The 19027-nt window shown below is 36.9% G+C and overlaps 1 protein-coding gene across 1 annotated transcript in view; it reads left to right on the top strand.

Annotated features, from left to right (window-relative positions):
• The window catches only part of SNX6 (sorting nexin 6), a 30551-nt gene extending 11632 nt beyond the window's left edge, over positions 1-18919 (top strand). The window contains exons 6-14 of the mRNA XM_017741638.1: positions 413-536; positions 1758-1853; positions 3169-3274; positions 5124-5199; positions 6486-6525; positions 7668-7754; positions 8660-8819; positions 9869-9954; positions 17099-18919. Coding sequence (XP_017597127.1) covers positions 413-536; positions 1758-1853; positions 3169-3274; positions 5124-5199; positions 6486-6525; positions 7668-7754; positions 8660-8819; positions 9869-9954; positions 17099-17152 — 829 coding nt within the window. The 3' untranslated portion in view covers positions 17153-18919. The remainder of the gene's footprint in view (positions 1-412; positions 537-1757; positions 1854-3168; positions 3275-5123; positions 5200-6485; positions 6526-7667; positions 7755-8659; positions 8820-9868; positions 9955-17098) is intronic.
• Positions 18920-19027: the final 108 nt, after the last annotated feature.

The raw sequence follows: 19027 nt of genomic DNA, 5'->3' as shown, positions 1-19027 counted from the left end.
GGCAAGGGGATGGAGATGGGGAGGAAGGAATTTGCACATCAATACATAGTGCCTAGGGACTGTAGTCTGTACCTCAGTTTCTTGATTTTTGGGGTGCTGGGGAAAGGACAATGAAATGAGGTTACAGTTTCAGCAGACCAGCATCTGTTAGCTAACCATAAAAATTAGACTGTCTTTGTTGACTCTTCATTAAAAGTCTCTCTGTAATGTGTTTGGGCTTCAAATTTCTCCCTAGTATTAACATTGTACTATTTATTTATGTCTCTATCAAACATTGGAGTGATAAACTCCGTTATATCAGCTTGTAATTTTGTACCCTTCCTTAGGGTCTCTTAAAGCTGCTCACTAGGTTTATCTCAAACTTAATTGCTTCATACGAAATTCTTATGTCTGTCTTATTTCTTGTTTTTAGTGAATATTTGGCAATATTCAAGAAGACAGTTGCAATGCATGAAGTGTTTTTGTGTCGCGTGGCAGCACATCCTATTTTGAGAAAGGACTTAAATTTCCATGTATTCTTGGAATATAATCAGGATGTGAGTATTGAAAACTGAATTGCTGGTGAGAGAAATCAAGATGTACTTTTATGGTAGGATGGAAAATTGATTAAGAGGGAATTACCTCCTGGAGGAAATTACATCAATTCCTTCATGCCAGACATATTTGTGTTGTAAAAGGTAGAAATTAATTTAGTCTGTAGGAGTTCATTTTCTGCCACCTGGGGAACCAAATGCACTATATGCTCTAACCTCGGCATCAAAAATATTACTGGAAATCCAGTATATTTTGGATTAAGAAGCTGAGCTTTTGGGTGATTTCACATGACAGTATACTTTTCCACTCTTTGAATTTTTTTTTTTTTTTGCTATGAGAAAGAATTATGCAACAAAATGGAACACTAATTTTTAGCATTTGGAACTGTGGTATAAATTCTGTTGCTAACAAAACTAGAGAGAATTTCTAATGAAATGTTCTGATAAATAAAACCTTTTTGTTAATGATGGAAATGAAAATGTGGTTAATTTTTTTCTAAGTGTTGGACTAGTGTGGCTATCCATATGTAAATACTGAATTGAGATAATGGAGAGTACTTTTGGCCTCGTAACTCTTTGGCGTTGGAGTTAGTGGTTGCTCGTATTCTGCAAAGAGTTTCAGTTACTTTTTAAAATTGGGGAATCAACGTTGAAAGAAATTATTACAAAGACTGGCTCAACTGCATACATAATTCAAAATGTGTTACAGAGGTTCCTCTGTTGCTTGATGTAGAAATGTTTACGGATTCAGGCACTCAAAACTGGGTGAAGTTAGATGGACAGGAGGAGTGTGAGGGGGCTTAAACCAGCATTATCCTCTGGAAGTCAAAGATCTGCCATTCACCGAAGGGTGAAACATGGTTGTATTAACTATAGTTACATCAACTCAGCTATACTGTGCATGATAAATAGTGTGTTATTGATAACTGAAATGTACACTCTGTACATTTGGTACTGTCTGTAGGTGCTAGAATGTTGCTAATTTTTTTTTTTTTTTTTGCCTAGAATAGTATTTTAGGTGATGAGCAATCTAGTAAATGAGGTAGTCTTCATTGCGGATGCAAGGTGCCCTGTCCCCATTAGTGTAGAGTGTAAGAGTGAACAGAGAACAGGAAAGTTGCTTTAGGTGTAGCAAGTAGGGGTATGCAATTCTGTGATTTCTTTTTTAAAGCTTGTATTGCCTCCAGAAAATGACTGAACTTGGTAAATTAATTTGTTTTTCAGTTGAGTGTTCGTGGGAAAAATAAGAAAGAGAAACTTGAAGACTTCTTCAAAAATATGGTTAAATCAGCAGATGGTGTCATTGTTTCAGGAGTAAAGGTGATTACTGCTTAACATAGCAAGATTTAAAATGTATGAACATTGTTGTTGTCCTTTTAAATGAAGCAGAATTTTACATAGGTACAAATATGGGATTTTTATAGTGATTTCTAACTTAAGAATTAGTGGCAGACCATGGGTGAGAACTTGTGGCCTGGATGCAAAATAATTGAGAGCTTTCTTGTGGGATTGAGAGCTTTCTTGTGGGCTTTCAGTACTCTTTTTCCTGTTCTGTGAAATTAAGCTTTTTTTTTTTTTTTTTAATAAACATAGATAATTGATAATATGGTTGGATTTTTTTGTTCAGGCCTGCCATTTTATGTAGTGGAAAGGAGAACTAGGTGTGACAACTGCTTCAGTTCAGAAGTTACTAATTGAGTGAATTTTCCCAGTCTTGTAGAATCCTTTTACTATTTCAAGGCTAGGAGCAGCAGTAGAGGTTATATGATTTTTCCCAGTAGATGTAAGAATGTAACTGAGGGGGGAGAAAAAGAAGAAAATGCAATTTAATTTTCACTTTTCCAAAAGCTACAAGATTGCTTTTATAACAAACAGAAGTTCTGCAGAGGATAATTTTTAATTTCTTTTCTTTCTAGTGGTAATAGCAATTTTTACAAGAGTTAAAAGTTTCTAGGTTCAAAGTCTTGGTTTTTGAAACTGCTGGAAAGTGGATATAACCATGGATTAAATATGACTTGGAGAAAAAAAAAGTCCAAATAACTACTACATTCATAAGAACATTGTTCAAAGCCCATGCTGTAGGCTATTTCATGGTATTGAGCATCTGTGTTATTTTAGAGGGTTTTTAAGTATAAGTATTAAACCAATTATGTCAAGTTATAATACAGAAAATACTAACAATTACCTGTGTTTACCAAATTGACAGAAGTATGTCATTAAGATCAGTGTTCTGAGCTAGGAGTTCAAATCATCTCATCTGAGACCACAGCCTCTGTACTGCTGGGTGACTTTCATCCCTTCTCCCCTTTTTCTAGGTAGATGCTTTTTTAAATTAAGTACTTGACATGTATTCTATTTCTGTCACCCTTGGTGACCCTTTGATGTTCCTTCATGTTTAGTAACATAGACCTTTAGAATGCTTGTTGCAAATTCTTAGTTCTTACTAAATTCTTAATAGAACTTAAGATCATTATGTAAGTGGAGAAGAAATCAGTTTACATAAATGGTGTTTTAGACAATAAAAATAGCTGCATTTCCTGTCACAGCAACAGTGAAATGTACAAATTTACTCTGCAATTGCTCTGTAGAGAGTGAGTGAAATCCTGTTTTTTCAATTGTTCTCTTTTTTTTGTAGGATGTGGATGACTTCTTTGAACATGAGAGAACATTCCTTGTAGAATATCACAATCGAGTCAAAGATGCCTCTGCCAAATCTGATAAAATGACGAGATCACATAAAAGTGAGGTTTTTTCCAGGGTGAAAATAGTAGTGGTTAAAGTGTACAGAAGTTGTTCATGAGGAGAAGTAATTTTTAGTTTTCTTTTTGCATGTGAAAAGTGAATTCATTTCTCCAAGAGTAGCCTTCAGAGTCTAAAGAAGTTCAATCTGACTTTCTAAGTTTAGGCTTTGCTGCAGTAGACTATATGGAGTATGAACAGCCTGGTGCAACACTGAGGATACCTTGATTCTTCATGCTGTCTGCTTGAAAAGAAGTACACTTTAAGTATTAATATTCTGTTGAAGTCTGACTTAGTCATTTATGTGTAGAGGTGGGTAGTATGGCAGTACATGTGATTTTACACCTAGAGAAGTTGTTATTGACTGGATGTGGTTGATTCCACCAAATGCAATCTCTTGGCACACTGGGCATTGCATTACCTTGCTAACTAAGTACTTTTGCTTGTAGCAAACTCCTGTTTGGGCCATTGTTCTAGACTAGATTTCCATTTTTTAGTTGTTTAGATTGGAGGCTGGAATGTGTACATTCAGTAGCCTGGTTTGCAGGACCCCTTTTCATACTGAGACAAGATTTTCCACTTGCGTGTTGATTTGTCTTTGTGAGCTCAGTGCTAGCTAATGTGATTTCTGAAAGCTCTAGATGGTCTTCCCAAGTGCAGTTCATTTATTTGAGAAAATGAAAAACCTTTGGGGTTAGGACTGTTGTGTTTGATTTAGGATTACTGTGTTTTGAGAAGCTCAGAAAAAATTACCTATATTGCCCTTGATTATAAGTTTTTGTGCCTAGATAAATCAAAATTGATTTTCCAGATTCTGTCTGCTTCTTCAAAGTTTGGGTCTTATTTACAGATATTGTCTTTGCTATCTAAAGTAATATAGTTTGCACAAGACCAGGTCACAAACGTTTTACGAATCTCCATTGATAAGATCTCTAAAGTGGAGTTTGAATGAGACATTAAACCAAGGATTTTCTGAGTTCTTCAGATGCTTCTCTTGCTGTTGTATGAAGACTGAGTCTTCTGTAGTTTTAGTATCTATGGTAGGAGATGGAAAGAGTCAGTTATGGCTCAGTGAATTACTAAGGGGCCCTGTGTCTGCATTCAGTACCCACCTGAAGTGGTTTCTGGTGTTTTTGGTTGCTTTCCTAAAATGAGAACTGAACTTCCTTCATAGTAATGAAGTGCCAAGATTTATTTACAGAGTGAGAATGGCTTTTACATTGGTTGTAGAACCAAGAAAATCCTTTGAAATGAGGTTGTAGAGGATCTGACGGGAAAGGATTGATCAAACTCATGACAAAGCTTCATTGGTTTCCAGGCTTGAATCACATAGGATGTTTATTGACAACTTTTACCAAACTGTGAATTGGGACAAATGGCACCTTTGGAAATTCTGGCTAGAGGAGTAGAACAATGACATGGGAAACCTGTTTTGGAAATGGGCAATCTGTAGTTTATGGATAACATGATCAACAGAGAGGTGCAGGGCTTGAAAATACACTGACTTACTACTTCCAGCAGCAAATCTGTTTTTATGTTGAAATGGGAGGAATAGAAGGGGAGATTAATAGCTTCCTAATACCATTCTTCACTATAACCAACTGCACTGATGACATGTGGAGTAATGAATTGCGTGGAAATTGACCCACTCAATCTCTCAAGGTTGTGTTATCAAAAAAAAAAAATCTGCTTAAAGGCATATAAACTTCAGAAATAACAAGCAAATGTATTTTCCTGTTCATTGCTTGGATCTGTTTGTTTTCATCATTCATGGATATAATACTTAAAGCTCTTGAATAAAAGAAAGAAGAGGAATGAGATAGTAAAACAAGTGCTTGTTTGTTTTTCTAGATGTGGCGGATGACTATAATAGAATTGGTTCTTCATTATATGCATTAGGAACGCAGGACTCCACAGACATATGCAAGTAAGATATTGTTAATAACCTGTGGGATAATTTGCTATGTAGCAGTCTTCATGGTGACCTGCTGAGATTGGTAGCTCTTGTTAGGAGAAAACCAGAATTTCTTATAGCTGTATCACATTAAGATATTTGCTTCTCTAGTGTTTCCTTTCTTTAGCAGGCTGCACTTAATACTTCCGCTTTAATATTTGTCTGTAAAAAATTGCTGTTTTCTACAGTCTGTAGAAAATTACACAGATGAGATGGAAAAGTCCTCATTGAATAAGAAAAAACCACAACTGTTCACCATTTTTTTAAAATGTTACAAATGCTTTTTACATGTGCAGCAAGTGCAGGTCTCAGTTGGAGTATATGCATTTTTTTAAGTGTACCAACATCTTGAAGAATAGTTGTGCTGTTCTGGCAACTTTACTGCCCTTAAGAAAATAAAGCAATCTACTGAGATCCCCAGAACTTTGAAAATAGCAGGGGGTCTCTATGTACAGATGTTTGTCCTTTAATCTTTCAGATTTCCTTGAAGATGAAGTCTGGTGTATCTGAAAATAAAACTTAGTTAACTAGCTTAAAGATGTCAGTGGTTATCAACATACACACATAGTTCATTTGTGTGATGTTGGTGTCTGTGTGACGACAGGTAGGACATGAATGTGAAAGTTAACTTACTAATTTACCTGAATTACAGTGATATACATCGAAATGTGGTGACAGCTTATATACCAGATACTTTGATAATAGTATGGATATTTGTTGTAGTCCGTTAGGGTCTGTCAGAAATCACATCTGTCTTCTGTCAAAACAGTATAATTTGATTGTAATTCAGTCTGCTGTAAGACTGAAGCCTTGTATTGTCTTCTGCAATGGAGATGTTGCGACACTGTTGCTCAGCATCCCTGAATTCCAAGTAGGACATACGTCATGTTTACTGGGTGAAGAAAAGTACATTCAAATTTACGTAAAGCACACTTGATAATAGTGTAAGACCATTGACCAGGGTGCTGGTGTTTGGGGTTTAATTCACAGAAGAATAAAGAATCCTTGAGGAGCTGAGCAATTATTCTTTACTTTAAAATATCCATCAGTTATGCTTTGTTTGTCATTTGCCTTTCTTACGTTGCACAGTTCCCACATGTTTGAAGTTTCAAACTAGTATGTTCTCTGAGTTTTTGGATTATAATCCTAAGAAGTGCCTTTGCAGTCTTTATTGCCAGATGCAGACTATAGTGTGAGTTCTAGAAAGTAATTAGACTGTTTAAAACAATGTTGTAATATGAGCTGTTTCCTTTGCACAGGTTTTTTCTGAAGGTGTCAGAGTTATTTGACAAAACAAGGGTATGTACTATGAAACAGACCTCATGTGCCAACAAGGCATTAATATGTGGATTAATATGTGAGCTTCTAGATGGAACGTTTAAGCAATGTGTAGTATGGAATGAGAAAACGTAAGATTTCAGTCATGTGTTTTGTAAAATGATTGAACCTTAGGACTCTTCGGTTGACTAAACATTTCTAGGCAGTCTCCTGTAATACCCTTGTAAAGCTGCTGTTCCTCTAAAATGCATAGAGATCTTCCATACTTGTTACTGGGAATCACAGAACATGTTATGGATAAAAGAAATGAAGAAATGTAATCCTTTATCCAAAAAAATGGTGGCCATGCTGCTTTTTTTCTGGAGCCAAGATCGGTTTCTGCAATTATTTGACTCAGAAGTAGAATTGCTTATGCTTCTAATCAGTTTTTCAAATATCTCTTCTTTTGCCTTACTTGTTTGGTTTGGGAGAGAGAAGATGTGGGCCATGTATCAGGAAAACTTTCAAATGAAAAATGTGTGTATTCCCTAAACTGACAATTGTATCTGCACAAATACATACTTGAAAGAAAATTAACAGAATTACTTGCTTCGACTCAAAATGTTGCATTTTAGAAATTATTTTTTTAAAAATTAGGGTTTAAATAATGCGCTTGCAGACTCTATTTCTAATCTGTTTCAAATACAAGCAAATTAGTTTATTGGTTTTTTAAACCATTTAGTGCATGCAGTTACACAATTAGTCTGCAAAGGTGCCTTAAAAATTTGTTTTCCTTTGATTTCAACAACAACATAAAACTACTTGTGCAACTGTTAATATAAATTTGTTTCTCTGCATTTTTTCTAGCATATGATAAATACAATTGCTATTGGGAAAAAAGCAGTGTTTAATGTAGAAAGCCAGTTGTCAATTACTGCTCGGAGAGTAGCTTATTGCTTACATTTTAATACAAAATCCTAATATTGCTTCTCATTTTGCATCTTTTAAGTATCCTGTCATTAATGCCTGATCTTAGTTTTCGAAAAAGACTATCTGTCATGTACTGTATATTTTACATTGAATTTGTATATACAAAAGAATATCCAAAGTTTGGATGTTTTAAGTTGATCCTTTTGCTTACTGTTTTTTTCGCTTGGTGGTGGTGTTTTGTTTTGTTTTTCCAGAAAATAGAGGCTCGGGTATCTGCTGATGAAGATCTTAAACTTTCTGATCTTCTGAAATATTACCTTAGGGAATCTCAAGCTGCTAAGGTGAATTTATAGGTTTTTGTTCAGTGTTTCTTTTACACTGTGTTTTTTTAACGTAAAAAAAAAGAGTGAGAGAGAAAGTGGTAAGAGATCATCAACTCACAATATAGATAGATTAAAATGCTGCCACCCCTAGCCTGCAATTTCTTCCTTAGCTGTAGAACCTGTCTCTGGTGCATATAAGGAGTAACAAAGCAGTTGCTGATGTGGGACTGACTGTGTGGAACTGAGTGAGCCACTTGTCAAGGCCAAATCATGCAGTAATGAAACACAGTGGAAGGGCTGTTTGTGTGTTTGCAGTGTGTTCGGTGCTTGTAATTGCAAGCAGTTCTGTTTTTTTTAAAGTATTAAAATTGGGTATTCCATATAATCTACTAGTGCTGATACAAAAACGCATGGGCTGAATTTGATATTCTGTGCTTACAGAAAATTTCATTCTTACTGTTGTTTGATGTGACATGATTAAATAACGTCACAGAATGAGCAAGCATTTGACAGAAAATGTCTGTAGTAAGATCACAAACTGTTGCACCAAAAATGTTACTACTGTTTCTTGGGCTCTGTGTGTATTTCAAATGCATAATGTAAATGTAGTTTGTTTCTAATCTAAGAAGCTGCGAAATTTCCCATGATTTGCCTTCTTTGGCTTTCTGGAGTTTGATCTAAGCCTTCTGTTGCTAGCCTCTGTCAGACAAGATGGAGACCAGACAGTATTATGTTGTGGATCTGATCTAGTATAGACATTCCTGTGACTTGCAGAATGAAGTAAAGTGAATGCAAATAATTTAGTAAGAACTGAAATACAGCAAGAAGGACTAATATTAATTTGATTTTTTAATTGTATGGAATATAGTAAAATCCTTGGGTAGAGTCTTATAAACTCCATATAACCTTTGTTTTTTTAATAGGATCTCCTATATAGAAGATCTAGGTCACTAGTGGATTATGAAAATGCTAATAAGGCATTGGATAAAGCAAGAGCAAAAAATAAAGATGTGCTGCAAGCTGAAACTACTCAGCAAATATGCTGTCAGAAATTTGAGAAAATTTCTGAATCGGCAAAACAAGGTATTTGGGTGGTCCTTGATCCTATGTTACTACTTTTAATTTAACATATTTTAGTATGTTCTTAATGAGAATTAATGTAATTAATGAAAATAGGTTTTTATACTGTTTCCTAAGCAGGAATATTATCTTTTAATGATTATTTACTTATTTTAGAACGTTCAAATTATATTTTTCTTTGGCTCCTCATAGCTCTGATAGGCAGAGCAAAGTCTAAGTGCAAATTACTTGTTAAGCTTTTTTTTCACATACATAAGCTGGGATACAAAATGGTAACTGCTAGCAGTAATAGCAAACAAATACTTCAAAGTGTTGTTAAAATTCCCCTTTTGGTTTTATGCTTTCTTCTGTGATGGCACCAGTCTGTCTCAGATATGATACTACATTAGAGAAGGGAGAAATAATGAAATGAGATTTCACTGAATTACAGAGTTAATAGAGAAAATGAACCTTATTTACATGTTACTTTTCTTCTGGAAACTTACTGTCTTTTTTAGGTTAATACTTCAGTGAGTTAGTAGTTATCTGACTCACGATTTGTGGCAGATCTGTTCAAGGTTTAAACACCATGCTCTTCCGTTTTTATCACTGAAGAGTTGTTTGAGGCTGTAAATCTGGTTAATGATTCCTGTAAATGAGACAGTGGAGAATGAGTGATCCTGTTAGCCACAAAGGTATATGCAGAAAGCGCACTGTTGTTCTTCCTAGTTTTAACTTTAGTATATTCCTTAAAGACTTCCATTTATCACCCTTGAAAGAACAGTGCAGATGGAATAAGAGAAATAAATATTAAAAGCATTCATGTGGCAGTCTTTTTTCAAAAAAGCTTTTTGTCCTCAAAAGGTTCCTAGAGGTGAGGTACTGCAGTGATGGTTTGCTTTCTTCCAACCGTGTAGCAGCATTTTTGAGCCCAAAATGTGCTGAGATTAAACTCAAGATTTTTCTTTTTTCCTTCTCTCACCCTTTACCTCTTCCATCCTGAAGGAATGTCTGTTAATCACCGAGGTCACTAGCAGGGATACTGTTATTGAGTCCGTTTCTATTTTCTATAGAACTGATAGACTTCAAGACAAGAAGAGTTGCAGCCTTCAGAAAAAATCTGGTGGAACTAGCAGAACTGGAATTAAAGCATGCTAAGGTAATTATGATCCTTTTTGGCCTATATTTCAAGTGATTTTGAATATTATATGCTTGATTAACCAGAATGGCTACATTTGTTGTATGATACTTCACATTCAGGAAGGGGAATTTTAAGTTAAGCATTGTTCAGAAAGGTGAACTTTCTTTAATAACAGAGAAGACAAAAAAGTACAAGTGGAGTGTCTCTCTGAGAGATTGGTATGCTTGAGGTGCCTTTGGAAAGCACATATCCTGGAAGAAAATTTTGCCTTCAGTTTTATGTTTATTTGGCTGTTTGATATTTACATCTGCAGAGTTTGAAAACTTGCCTATTTTTAAAATTTCATCTCACCATTTCACTTAGGAAGTGGTTTCTCCTGGTATCCAGATTTTGGGACGTGATGTATAGGATATTAAGCATGAGATCACACTGGCCTGTCTGGTATGATGAGTATGTTTTTGAACCTTTTTGCCTTTAAACTCTAAACCATTAACAAAAGAGGCATGGTGCAGATAGCCTTTCCAGGAAAATAAATTTTTGTAGGAAAAGAACTTTTAAGGGGCCTGTACTGTCCTTAAATTTCACAGTGTATTTGATTTCATGGACAAGTACAACACTCTCTTATTTGAACAGTCTTATACCTGGAGGCAGTTTTCTTTTAAAAATTAGTTCTTTAGCATTTCTCTTCAGATCTGAAACTGGATTGGTTAGGAAGCTGTGAATTAACTCAGAATACATCTGTTGAAAGGACTTGTTAAGAGGTATATTGCTGCTTTACACTCTTTTCAGTAGTGTTGATGGTGTCATTCTTCATTCCCCTAAACCTATTGCTTGTAAAACTAATGCACTGTAAAAAAGGTTTTTGGGGGGGACTTTTTTTTAAATCTTTGTAGGTATAAGTTCAGCTTAATGAAATATTTATATATTACTGGTAAAGCAATCAGCAATGTATGGAACACATGACTCCTTTTTAAGATGAACAGTCCTTACTTTAAATAGTCCTAACAGTCTTTCTTGCAACAGTTCTTATTGATTTGCCATGTTGTGCTTTAGTAAGGGAATGAATCCACACTGCTTCTGTCCTGCTTCAGTCATTGACTCTTCATCATCTCTTGTAACTAACCCTTGCTGAAGTCTCCACATGGCTTGAAGTGGAATTCTTAGACAATGTCTCTGTCTTCTAAAGTATCCTTAAAGAATCACTTATTTTAACTATACAAGTCACAATCTTGGAGTAATATTCTCTTGAATTTTGACAACTAGTAAGTGTGGAATGCAGGTGGAAGATGCCTAATTTCTGTAGCTTTCAACTTGATATGTACTTCCTATGTCCTCAGTGTACCTGGAACTGCTTTAGTTTTTTAGCTTGAGTTTGTTGTCACAGCTTGTGTTTAACATGCATTTCTTTGGACAGTCTGTCTGTGACTTACCTTGTCTTAGTAAATTTGCTAACAAGGAGTCCATAAAGCTGTAATAGAAGCTTTAAATTGTAGTTCTGTTTTTGAAGATGAATTGTTTTTGCTGACCCTTTTCACCTACTCCATCATGGAGCAACAACATTCACTAGGCAGTTTTGAATCTTTAAAGCTTTACAATAATCAAAGGTCATTTTGACTAAGAGTGACAAATCTTGAAATGTTAACAAATACTGTAACCTGTTGAATAAAAGGATGTTTTGTTTCTCACTAGGTTTGAAAGTTCTGTTTTCTCAATGCCACTGTTTCATATTTAAAATAAGCTAAGCTACTACAGGTGGATCAGTTTGGTTACTGTGGTTTTCTTTCTGTGAATTCTGAGTTAGATTATTACAGAACTTACAAGTACAGTAGATTGCATTTTTCAACATTATATAATGGGGAATGTTCTTATTAGTGCTGTAACTAAGGTATTTGAAGAGAGCCTTATGGATAGGTTTTCATTAGTCTGTACAGAATATTGAAGGATGAAATGGTTTGGTGGACACTTTCTGAGTTAGTTCCATAAAAGGAAGAAAGAAGATATTAAAAGACTTGTTTGTTGGGGTTTTTTTGATGTAATATTGTGCCCTGATGTGGGAAGACCAATATTAGGGGAATATGAATGAAATGAAATCATGAACAATGCTTCCATTTCAAGGACTAGGTAGCCCTGTTTTTGACTGGGCTAAGCTGGGCTGTTTCTAGACACCTAATTCGTCTTGGAGTACAGTCAGAGGAGGACTAGTAGAAGCAAAAAAGAAAGCTATGTTCTTCATGTAGGCAGTCACTTAATTACATCAGATCGAAAGCCCCCTGCTTCTAGGTTCTGGGCAAAATACTTTGCCTGATGCTGTGGCAGTCCCTGTCTCTGTGCTTTTGCACCTGCTGGAGGCAGGCATGTGAAGTTTTAGTAGCAGCAAAATGGCAATTGCTTGGTCAGTCGTGTGTGGAGCACAGTGCCTGACAAACTTTGCAACATGACCTGTTACCTAAGTCTAAGTGTTTGCTTCTGGCAAAAATGCTAAGTGGGGAAGAGGTCTGGGGACAATGGAAACCCACTGCTGCAGGCTTTTACTAGAAGTCTTCTATTGTGGGTTTTCTTTTTCTGTAATGAGTGCCTCCACACTAGATGCCATGCAGATGGATCTCTCTCTGAATCAGTCTAGCCATGTATTACAGCTGGTGGAGGGGGTCAGCGGCTCTGTCCCAGGAAGAGGTGACCGGTCCGGGGAGATGGTCCCGAAAGGAATCGCCTTCCCGAGGTCCAGTGTCTTCCCTCAGCTGCTGGCAGGAGGGCCCTTGCAGAGACTGTCAGCTCTTTAGTGATATCAGCTCGTGATTCCAGCTCAGCTCTGCAGGGCAGCCTCCAGGCAAAGCCAGACCAGAGAGAGACACGAGAAGGTTCGTGTGGCTGGTTCCGCACGAAGGTAGCTTTATTGTGGGTCCCCTCCGGCGAAGGGGAGAGCCAGGGACCGGGAACCCTCTCTGGGAGGGGCCCCAGAGAGCTTGCTTTTATAGGGATACAGGGGATCGGTAGGGGACCAATGGATTACAGAGGGTCTGGGATGGGTACAGACCAATGGGTTACGAATGATCTGCATAGTGTCTCCCAAAGGATTGTGGGTCTGTCTTTTCTTGCCAGTGACCATAGAAGTGGTTGCCTTTCCAGGGAGTCCTGCTGGGTGATTGCGAAATCTCTTATCTCAGCAGAGATCCCTCCAGGGCAGGGGCTGGGCATACCCCACAGCCATGTGTCTTCTGGACTTGGAGCTGCCTCACACAAAAAACATGGAGGTGAAATATGATGTAGCATTGGGTGCTGGAAACTCACTTGAGAGGCTGTCTTTTGGAGGAATTCAGACACAGTGAAGGCTGCTGCTTGACTTGCTGTTTGAAGTTACTTGCTCTGTGTGGAAAGAAAAACACAAATCCCAAAATACAGAGGTGGCTGCACAGAAGTCAGAGTAACCAAAGAATTGAGAGAAGGTTCTGAGGCGCAGCTCACATTTTGTGAGCTATACCTGCCTGTAGCTCTAGAAGACTCGAGGGCAATAGGGAAATAAACTTCTAGTAAATCAGGGACACTGTATATACAAATCCTAAGTAAACCCTCTCTGCCCAGTTACATTTATACTACTTTCCTATAAAATACTTCTTGGAAGTATTGCTACTATCCTCTTAACCTTTTGGTTTGCAACTCAAGACTTTTGAAAAAGCTAAAAATCCGACTGTGGGTTGAGTTTAAGTTGATGAAAGGGCAGACTGTTGCCAGGAAGGATGATGATGCATGATTCTTCCTTTCCCTTACGTTGGCACAATTATGTGTGCAGCTGCATAGTACAAAGAAGCTTAAAGTTGCTCTGGGTTTTCCTAAGCTTTACTTTGTCTTGTTTTCACGACATCCCTTGTATCAAAACACACAGTTTTGGCTGGGAGGGTCTGGCAGTAAAAGAGAGCTGCCTTCTTAGCAGCAGCATGTACCCTAGATTTATTTAGAATAGCTGCCAAACGGAAGCTTTAGATTGTCATTGGTCTCTGACCTACACTAAACATACTGATGTTTCTTTTTCTATGGCCATTCTGGCTGTTTATCTCCCTAGGTAATGCTTTAGCTTCTGTTTTGCTAGCTTTTGTGTTTCTTCATGACTTCATGCAGCTGTAACTAATGTAAGACCTGAATAAGTGTTTGACCATTTTGGTGCAAAAGCTGCATTTGGTGTATTGTTCAGTATTTTAAATGGTTGGGTTTTGAGGTATTCCTGTGTTGGACTTCATGTTCAAGAAGGGAGGTTTGATAGCTGGTGAAACTGCTAAGGTTATAATCATATACTTAGAGCACTCATAGCCTTGGCTGTACTTTTAGAATCTTTTGACATATGAATTGTAACTGAGTAAGATAGCCACTTTCTTCATATAAATAAAAAGAAACATATATTTTCCACAAATATTAAGATGTACACTCTTGCCTCTATGGGTTTTTTGGAAAAAGAATTTCTTGTGTTACTAGCAACAGATGTCTGTTTGGAACTGACAGAACAAGGAAGTAAGCAAAATGCAGTGCTAAGGGATTTGATGAAATGTTTTGTGAGTAATTCTTTCTTTCCTGAAAAGGATGTTTCTGTCACTGTGGTTCTGCCAATAATTTTAGTATCTACAGCTTAGGAGTGTGAGCTGGCAAGAAACACTTTTCTGAATCTGAAGGTATAGGACTTTCTCAAGCTGTGCTGATGTAAGTATGTCAGATACTGCAGCCACAAAGAGTAATGGCTCACAGCTTCTATTGTCCTTGATTTATTATAATTTAAATAAGGTGGTTCTTGTGAATTTTGTAAATCTGATCTAATGAAAATGAATTACGTGCTTATTTGGAAAAGTTTAGTAAGACTGGCTGGCTTAGTGTGGAAATGACTGAGGTGTAAAGGATGTTGTGGTGGTTTAACCTCAGCTGGCAACTAAAAATCAGAAAAGTGAGAAAACTTGTGGGTTGAGTTAAAGACAGTTTGACAGGGAAAGGAAAAACCGTGCACACAAGCAAAGCTAAGCAAGGACTTTATTCAGTGCTTCCCATAGGCAAGGCAGGTTGTTTAGCCATCTCCAGGAGAGCAGGGCTCTATTTATTATGTGGAACAGTGACTTGAGAAGACAACACTCTGAATGCCTCCCTCTTCCTTCTTATTTCCCCCACCTTATATACCAAGCGTGATGTCATATGGTCTGGAATATCGCTTTGATCACTGGGGATCAGCTGTCTTAGCTGTGCCCCCTCCCATGCACCCCCAGCCACTTTTCCAGTGTGCCAGTACAAGGAGCAGAAAAGGCAGAGTAAGAGCTGCTTGGCAATAACGACATCACCTCTATATTATCAACACCATTTTCAGCACAAATCCAAAACACATCCCCTATTAGCCACTGAGAAGAAAATTAACTCTACCACAGGCGAAACCAGCACAGATGTCTTGGTAGCATTTTTTTTTTTTTTTTTTTTTTTTTTTGAGAGTGCTACATAATGGCCTGTAAATTACAAATATACTTCATGCTTCTGTAATAAGATGGCCAAATGAGTATTGTCACACTTCAGTTATAGGTAACTTGTGCAGTCCATAAGTATAGAAGTCAGATTGAAGTATTCCATTTGAAGACTGAAGACTTCAGACTGAAGTATTCTTTTCAATTCATTAGTTCATTACAGTCAATAATCAGCTTTTCAGTAACAGAGACCTTAGATTTATGAGTCCTGTATACCACAAAGATGGGCCACCAAGTCCCCATGTATCTTGCTTTTATATAGAACTTACTAATGTCACCGAATTACAAGCCTTCTAAAAAATAGCTTGTGACTGTCCTCTGCCATAATAGACATGAAAAGACAAAAAAGCTGCTGAAGTTGTTACTGAAATTGCTGCCTTCTGGATAAGACTGAGAAGGATTTAGTAGGCCTAACTGGGAATCTGCTTTCAAACCTTTAAATCAGTTAATTGCTTAATCTGGATTATAAGAACCCAAATGGGGCATAGAATTATGATTTACCTTTTGGGGCTGAGGGATGAATGTCCTGCTTATCTATCACAAGTCACTTGGAGTGCTTCTAACTGAAAAAATTACAAATTCTTAAGGACTTCTGTGGACTGTTTATGAAAGGCATGCAAATCACATGCTTTGGTGTGTCTGAAGTTTTCTTTATATGTTTCCTTTTTGATGCAAAAATTTTTTTAGAAGTCAGCAGTTCCTTCTGTGTTCATAACTGGGCATTCAGACTGTTTTGTTCCTGCATTTTATCTGAACCTGATATGAATTACTCTTAACACTGTCAACAGCCCAACATTTTTTTCTTACATAGAGATTTCAGATTTGGGAACAAATCTAGTACAGGTATTTCATAGTGAATAGCTAGTAGTTTTAAGTGATGGAAACATAAATGAATGCACATACGAATACTGGGTCGTTTTGGTTTTTTGTGGTAGTTTTTTTTTTCCTGCAAAGTAAATTCTGGCTTGGTAGTCACATTTGCTAAATTCACAAGGGTATCAGTTCTGTAGATTCATTCAGATACCTGAAAATCAGTCTGTATATTTCTATGGTAGAGTCAGAATGCTTTAAATAAGATTAAAAACCGTGTTTGGAAAGAAGGCCAGAGCTTGGCTTAGAGTTGAGTTAATGTTCTGATAATCACTTCTAATGACTAAACTCAACTTCGATGGCTAAATCACCTGGCTAAGCATGTAAATCACTCTGCTGTCTTTCTGACAAGGCCTCCTCCTTGAACAAAGCTGTCAGCTCTGATGGCTGCTATACGCGAGGAGATCCTGAGTGCTATAAATTGTTTAATACTTGTCAATGAATACAGTATTCAGTGAAACACATGAATACTTAAGCTTTTGGAGTCTCATTCTAGAGACAGAGTAATGGTACTTCTATATAAAAAAATTTTAACTTTGCAACTGTGAATTCCATTGCTGAGGGTGCTCTGCAGTGAATAGTTTTTGTGGCCAGACTAGACCTCTAGGAAGAAACATGAAAGGCATTAAGTGCTTATTTTTGAATCTCAAATTGGCTCTGTTAATATCCATGACACGATATATTTTCCCATAAGCTTAAATCCTGTCTGTTCTTTTTTAGTGGTGTCATTGCTATTTAAAAAACATTGTTCTGTTACAAGCATAAAAGAAAGAGGACAAATGTGGTGATATTTTTCTTTATTTTTACAGGGTAACTTACAACTTCTGCAGAGCTGCCTGGCAGTGTTAAATGGTGACACATAAGCTACGTTCCGTCCTCCCACTAACAAGGGCTGCCCTCCTCTGGATTTTGTTTTCATGACTTTAAATAGGCATTTACAGTTCCCTGGAGAAAACATTTGACAAAGTGCACATAAGCAAGCTTCTTCTTTCAAAAGAATTAAACACCTGAAAGTAGCTCCAGACTATATGAACGGCATACTTGTTATACATACATATTCATGTTTATTTAATCATTATATGCTTTCATTGTTCAGAAACCAAATGCTCGGGTTTTGTGAAAATAGCCAATATAATAATGTTCATGTTACAAATATTATGATACGGCTGCGATCTTATTTACCTTTGTAAGTAATTTCTGAAGTTCACCATTTGAAGCACATTGTTCAAATGGCCTAAATATTACCATTAGATATTTGAATATTGTTACTCTAATGACATTGTATACACTGTCTTAGTTTTTTTTCCATGTACTTATATCAAAAAACTTATCTTTTTTTGAATTGTGAACATTTCTTAGAAATTTTGGAGAACTTTGTGTAACCTTTATAACTATGATTTAAAAAGAAAAGCAGATGCATTAGTATGTTTGCCTTAACTTGTAGACTAATCAAATTATTGTAAAATAAACCATGAAATCAGTGATTTTTCTAAAATCATGAAGACACTGTATCATCTGTAAGCTTAGTACTTTCTAGTAAATTAGATTAATTTGTTTTTTTCTCGATTCACCATGTAAAAACCTTTGACTAAGTATTGGATTGGTCTGACACTACTTGCCCAGTACTTTTTCACTTGCATTCTCAGGTTTTATCTGTTTCTCTGTGACTTTCCAGTCCAGTGTACCTAAATTGTTTCGAGCTTAGTGGCTGACTCTGCAATTTCTTTGGCAGAAATACATTTGAGAGAACCTCTTGGATTTCTTCCCGGAAAGGGGAAACAGTAGCAGAAGGGAGTTCAGAAGGTGCATAAACTATCAGTGAAAAGTAATACTGCCCCACTGTGATACAGATAAAACATTTTGCTTCAGGAAAAAAATGAAGGTATCCCCTATAAAGGAATGTGTGAAAAGAATCTCATTCTGCTAACTGGACTTAAGACATAGAGCTGTGAATCCAATATCATTAGTTGTAATGATGGGTCTCTCTTACTTGAACCATGAACCTTTTTCAGAGGTGCTGTTATGTTGTGTAATTTCAGGATGTCATAAAATTAGGCTTGACTTGATGAATCGCTCTTCACAGTGGGATTGCTGCTTTGTGTGTGTTTGTAGGCCTTCAGTGGAGCATCGAATTTTGGGTGAATGGTATGGTTGGAAATGCAGATCAGTGTAAGTCAATGTCTCTGTAATTACAGATGCCCTGTACTGCCACACGCAGGTGCGTGGTTTGTTTTGTTTTCCTCAAATAGGGTGCATTGCAGTATAGTATACTTACCCTGCTGCCTTGCACATTAAAACACTGCAAAGGCAGAGAACTTTGCATTGTGCGTTTATTTGTGTACTCATCACCTCAGGCTTCCATGACCAGTGCCCAGTGGCTCTTGGCAACTTACCTAGTACAGAGAGTATTCCCAGCAATCCCTGCTACAATACTGTGCTGTTCATCTTCAGATGTAACAGGTATAATTCCTAAGGAACTCATCTATAAATAGACTATAAGGGACAAAGATGACAATGTATATATAGTTAACAATATTGTAAATATTTTAAGTAGGATGTGGGAACAGTTTTTAGATTAGTCCTCGCTGTTGAGTGTTACTAAATCATTAAATTTTTTCCAAGCCTCTTGGTATTGGGTGTGTCTCTTAAAGCTCTAACTCTGTAAGTCTGGAAAAAAGTGCTTAAAACGTGACCCGAGGACTTGCAGCTCCAAGGAGAAAAGGGAGAAGACCCGCCTG

This window comes from Corvus brachyrhynchos, unplaced genomic scaffold (genome assembly GCF_000691975.1).
Source record: "Corvus brachyrhynchos isolate BGI_N302 unplaced genomic scaffold, ASM69197v1 scaffold115, whole genome shotgun sequence".
Classification (NCBI taxonomy): Eukaryota; Metazoa; Chordata; class Aves; order Passeriformes; family Corvidae; genus Corvus; species Corvus brachyrhynchos.
This window is presented reverse-complemented; position numbering and strand designations above follow the sequence as displayed.